The sequence below is a fragment of the Castanea sativa genome, chromosome 12 (assembly GCF_040712315.1).
Source record: "Castanea sativa cultivar Marrone di Chiusa Pesio chromosome 12, ASM4071231v1".
Classification (NCBI taxonomy): Eukaryota; Viridiplantae; Streptophyta; class Magnoliopsida; order Fagales; family Fagaceae; genus Castanea; species Castanea sativa.
Genome location: NC_134024.1, coordinates 44,419,935 through 44,425,870, shown reverse-complemented (window position 1 = coordinate 44,425,870; position 5,936 = coordinate 44,419,935). Strand labels below are relative to the sequence as shown.

Sequence of the window (5,936 nt, the reverse complement as noted above, 5' to 3'; positions counted from 1 at the left end):
ATCTTCTGTAACTTTTCACATAAATCACATACTATGCATCTTATAGACTATATGATAATGTTTCAATATTCCTGTTACCATTATTTTTAGATAATAATAAAATAACTTTATTAATCACAACATTAATGCCATATATAGCATCATACAATAGGATTTAAGAATACACATCCTAACAATTGATTCATGAACTAAGCTCATGAATCATAAAGGGGAAAATTTGGGAACATGTAATTTGGAGGGCATAAAGAGATCTCTAGCAAAACTTTCTAAAGTGAGCTTAAACTTTGACACTCGGCTTGGGGTGTTAAATCCTACTTCTTAGGGTCCAAATCTCAGTTGCTGCACTAGGATTCCTCCTTAAGACCTGATTTAATCCCATTAATTGAACACAATTTTAGAAATCTTAGCATTTAATGTAAGATTACCCCAAATACTCACCATGTGTCATATTACCCAAAGTAGCAAAGTAGCCCCAAAAGCAAATCTCCCATTTATAGCCAAATCCTAGGATATTAAGTCCACTATTTTGCCCCTGATCAATCCTACGTTTTTGGACTTTTGTTAATTAATACCTCCCTAATTACCACTATAAAAGGGCAAGCACACTAGCCCATAAAACACACACAAACCCCTTGAAATTTCTGATTTTTTTATCACTTTGCTTGTGGTTCAACTCTCCCTAAGCTCATAAATCATTCCCCTTAGCCCACACTCACTTAGCCTCAAACATTCCCTTTCCTTTTCTGCATATTCCAAGCCCATAAAATGCTTCCTAATCAGTCATAAACAACCCTTTACCCATTAAAGACTTAGCTTCAGTATTAACTCCATCATATCACCACAAGCTTAAATACCGACTCACTCAAAATAGCCTACACTACCTCATTCATGCGTCAAATATATATTTCCCAAGAATTTTAGTTCAACATTTGTTGTACTAAGCTAGAATCTCTCTCCCTTCACACCATGCCAATTAACCCATTCTTCTCACCATGAAACGTCTAATTTTACTTTTTTGTTTTACAATTGAATGATATAATATATTTGTAACCATGAAATTCTTCCCTCATATTGGTGTAATGATAGCTAAAAGTATAATAGATTCCCCTAACCAGGATACATAAATACTTTCTTAAATCTATTTAATAATTGACTGACTGGACTTTAAGTATAATTTCACCCTACCGCTGGAGAATATATATTTCTTGTATTATCAAAACAGAACCACTAATGTACTAATTAACTATTGTGAAGTATTTTTATTGGGCTTTTGTTACTGTTTTGTCAAGGTGTAGCCTTTATTTTCTTGCTTGGATAGGCTTATCATCACACCAAAAGCCTTTGGGCATCATCTCAAGAGCCCATTATCGAGTTTCAACTTGGCTTCCCCATATTTTATTCAGAGGCATCAATTTTCCCCTCAAAATTATGTTTATATCTATATGTGTCATTGTGTGTGTGTATATGTATAGATAATGGTATGAAAAAAATACGAGTGTTGAAAATATAAATATAAAAGTAAACATAAACATAATAATGACAATAAATAAATATAAATAAATTCTAAAAAGAAAAATAACCACTTAGTAATATGAGTGAATAGATAATTTTTTAAGTTTTCCGTTGAAATACACATTCAAATTTACCTGAGATGCTTAGTGGATCTCTATATAACCTATTATTATTTAAATGGTTGATATTGATGAAGTTGTTAAGATGTTGTGTGTGTGTGTGTACTTAGGGAGTGTTGTGCTCAGTAGTTGTGCATGTAATTGTACTTTGCTTAGTCACATGCTATGCAGGTGCAAGGCATAAGTGAGTAATTGAGAATTAGTTAATAAGGTGGTTAGAGTTAGTTAAGTGAGTAGTTACGGATTAGAGGATTTGGGAATTGGTTGTAATTGTATATAACTCCAATTGTTGATAGAGAATGGGTAAGCATAGAATGAATTCAGTTTCTTCCCTCAAAGTCTTTTCTAATCTTGCTCTGTTTGGAGGAGGTTACCCTCGAAGCTAACCAACACTTCTTCTTTCTCCCTTTCCATTTCTTGCAATCTTTTTGATTTACCAAGCTCTTAACAATTGGTATCAGAGCCCTCTTTCCTACGACCATGGCTGAAACTCGATCTACTGCGTATATCAATGAATCCATTGCATCCTTACGTACCACCACAGACCCCCATGCCCACTCTCTTCAAGAAATCACCAATCAACTGAATGCCAATACCCAACAGTTGAACGCCATTAATGTTGCCTTACAAAAGGTAACTGATGCTAAAGAGAACAGACAACAACCCTCATCGCCTAAGACACCATCGTCCCAAGCTGTGACGTTGCCATTATAGAGCTTGGCTAAAAGTGTGCGACTTGAATTTCCAAGATTTAGAGGAGAGGATCCAGCGACGTGGGTATACAAAGCTAATCAATACTTCAATTTCTATCATACCCCTTTGAGTGAGAGGCTTTTGATGGCTTCTTTTCATATGGATGGTGATGCTTTAGTCTGGTTTCAAGATTGTGAAACATCTGGGTTGTTTGTGGCTTGGGAGAGCTTTGTGGAGGCCCTGTTAACCAGATTTGGTTCATTTGCCTATGAGGATCCTATGGAGGCATTGACAAGGTTGCGACAAACAAGTAATGTGATTCATTACAAAGGGAAATTCGAAGCTCTCTCCAACAGAATCAGGGATTTGTCTGAGAATCATAAATTAAGTTGTTTTCTCAGTGGCCTTAGAGATGAAATTAGGCTACCTGTAAAAATGCTTAATCCAAAAACTCTTAATGAGGCTTTTGGTTTGGCTAAAATTCAAGAGGAATATGTGATGAGTAGTAGGAAATTTCTAAAATCATCCTCATTGGAATTGTCTAAACCTTCAATTCTCGGACCAAGACCTAATACTAAGTTGGACTCCAAGTTCAAGATGCCTTTACAGAAATTGTCACCAGCACAAATGGAAGAGAGGAGGAAGAAAGGGCTCTACTTTAATTGTGATGAGAAATTTCAACCTGGACACCATTGTAAGTCTGCTAAGCTCTTTTTGTTGGAAGGCCTTTGCCCCTTTCAAGGTTCTAGTTCTAATGTACAATTGGTGGAACTTAATGATAATGATAGTTCATTAAATCCTGTTTCTGATATGCCTCATCTTGTATCTGTTGAGTTTGGACCTAATATGGGTGAACCAGAGATTACATTGTATGCTCTTTTAGGGAGCCCTTCACCTAGTACAATGAGAATTAGGGGCACAATTAATGGTCATTGGGTTACCATCTTGATTGACACTGGTAGCACTCATGACTTCCTTGATGCTGCCATCCTTCCCAAACTACAATTGCATTTGGATACTATTATTTCATTGGAGGTTAAGGTAGCTAATGGAGAAACAATTAAGACCAAGGGTGTTTGTTTAGATGTTAAAGTGGCTATGCAAGGTCATGTCTTTTTTGTGGACCTGAATGTCTTACCCTTAGGAGATTGTGAGTTGGTCTTAGGCACTCAACGGCTTAGGTCCTTGGGTATGATTCAATGGGATTTTTTGGCATTATCAATGCAATTCATGCATCTTGGCAGATCTGTTACCTTGTTTGGTTTGCATCCTTCTAATTCTACTCTTCAAGAAGGTGAACATTTCTTTAGGAAGCCTATTAGGAAGAGAATTTTTCTGCAGATAGTTTCATTGGGTTCAGGAACTTCTCCATCTCAGCCAGCTTGTGATCCTCTGATTGAGAAGCTGTTGCTGGAGTTTGCCTCAGTTTTTGATACACCCATAGGTTTACCACCTTCTAAAGGGCATGAACATCAAATTCTTTTAAAGGATGGCACTGCTCCAATTTGCCAAAGGCCTTATAGGTACCCACATTTCTAAAAAACTGAAATTGAGAGGATTATTGTTGATTTGTTGGAAGCTGTATCTATCAGCCCTAGCCAAAGCCCTTTTTCTTCTCCAGTATTGTTTGTGAGGAAGGCAGATGGTTTTTGGAGAATGTGCACTGACTATAGGGCTTTGAATCAAGCTACAATCAAAGATAAGTTTCCTATTCCTGTAGTTGATGAGTTATTGGATGAGCTTGCTGGTTCCACCATTTTCTTTAAGCTTGATTTAAGATCAAGTTACCATCAGATTCGTATGAAGGAGGAGGATATCCCAAAGACTGCCTTTAGGACACATGATGGACACTATGAGTTCTTAATTATGCCATTTGGTTTAACTAATACCCCCTCTACTTTTTAGGCCCTTATGAATGATGCTTTTAGGCCTTATTTGAGAAGGTTTGTACTAGTATTTTTTGATAACATCTTAGTTTTTAGCCCAACCTTAGAGCTTCATCTTCAACATCTTAGATCAGTGTTGGGGCTGCTGCAACATCACCAATTGTATGCCAAGAGAAGCAAATGTGCCTTTGGCTGCCCAGAGGTAGAATATTTGGGTCATATTATTTCTGGTAATGGTGTTAGCATTGATCCGAGGAAGACTATTGCTATGGAGGCCTGGCCAACTCCTAATTCTGTCAAAGCTTTGAAGGGATTTTTGGGTTTGACTGGTTACTACAGGAAGTTTATTTAGAATTATGGTCAAATTACTGCTCCCTTGATTGCTTTGCTTAAAAAAAAAATGTCTTTGTGTGGTCTGATGCAGCGGATAAGGCTTTCCTACGACTCAAGTTAGCTGTTAGTAAGCCTCCAGTTCTTGCTCTGCCTGATTTTAGCCAACCCTTCATAATTGAATGTGATGCATCAGGGGGTGGTTTAGGAGCTGTTTTGATGCAGCACCGAAGACCAATTGCATTTCACAGTCAAGTTCTCAAGGGCAAAGCTTTGCAATTGTCTACTTCTGAAAAAGAGTTGTTAGCATTGGTCACAGCAGTGCATAAATGGAGACCATATCTCTTAGGCAGGCCATTTATTATTAAAACTGATCAACAAAGCTTGAAGTATATCCTAGAGCAGAGAATTGCTACCCCTTCTCAACAGAAATGGCTAACTAAGTTGTTAGGGTATTTGTTTGTGGTGGAATATAAAAAAGGATGTGAGAACAAAGTTGTTGATGCCTTATCTAGGAGGATTGAATCAGATCTTGTTCCTGAGGATGCTTCTGTATTCTGCACTTCAGTGCACTCTCCCTGCTTGTGTTTGATTTCCTTTCCAAGTCCTTGGATTGAGGAATTGAAGGCTAGCTATCAATCTTACCCTGAAATGCAGCAACTGCTGCACCAACTGCAATTTGGTTCAACTAGTTCTAGATTCTTTTCCCTGCAAAATGGTTTGATTTTGTACAAAGGGAGAGTTTACTTGGACTCGCACAGTGGGTTGAAGTCTAAAGTGCTTCATTTGGTTCATGACAGCCCTTTGGGAGGCCATTCTGGTTTCCTCAAATCTTTCCATAGATTGAAACAGGACTTCTTTTGGGTAGGCATGAAATCAGACTTGAAGTTGCATATCAGGGAATGTGGTATCTGCTAGCAAATGAAGCATGAGACTTGCAAACCAGCTGGGTTGTTACAGCCCCTACCCATTCCCACTAGGCCTTGGACTGCTGTTAGTATGGACTTTGTTGGTGGATTACCTACTTCCCAAAGGTTAGATACAATCATGGTGGTAGTGGATAGGCTCACTAAGTATGTCCACTTCATTGGGTTGTCTCATCCCTACTCTGCTGCTAAGGTGGCTGCATTATTTTCTCAAAATGTTTTGAAGCTACATGGTATGCCAACTTCCATTGTTTCTGATAGGGATCCTGTGTTTACTGCCAAGTTTTGGGCTGAATTGTTCAAACTATAGGGAGCTCAACTTGCCATGTCTTCAGCTTATCATCCCCAAATTGATGGGTAGACAAAAGTGGTGAATAGATGTTTAGAACAATACTTGGGGTCTTTTTCTGCAGATAGGCCTACTAAATGGTCAAATTGGTTGTATTTAGCTGAATTTTGGTTCAACACTA

At 37.9% G+C, this 5,936-nt stretch overlaps 1 protein-coding gene across 1 annotated transcript; it reads left to right on the top strand.

Annotated features, from left to right (window-relative positions):
• The first annotated feature begins 2,111 nt into the window (after window positions 1–2,111).
• Window positions 2,112–5,458, top strand: LOC142620748 (uncharacterized). Its single transcript, XM_075794067.1, has 5 exons — window positions 2,112–2,264; window positions 2,346–3,847; window positions 3,917–4,200; window positions 4,300–4,539; window positions 4,635–5,458. Exons 1-5 carry the CDS (start codon window positions 2,112–2,114, stop codon window positions 5,456–5,458), a joined length of 3,003 nt encoding a protein of 1,000 aa, XP_075650182.1.
• The last annotated feature ends 478 nt before the right edge of the window (window positions 5,459–5,936 follow it).

Bases quoted from the DNA above. Each gene is read 5' to 3' on its own strand.
- LOC142620748 (XM_075794067.1), top strand. From the start codon at position 2,112: ATGGCTGAAACTCGATCTACTGCGTATATCAATGAATCCATTGCATCC. The intron at 3,848-3,916 runs GTACCCACATTT...TGTATCTATCAG, and splicing joins ATTTGCCAAAGGCCTTATAG to CCCTAGCCAAAGCCCTTTTT. The intron at 4,540-4,634 runs GTTACTACAGGA...GGTCTGATGCAG, and splicing joins GGGATTTTTGGGTTTGACTG to CGGATAAGGCTTTCCTACGA.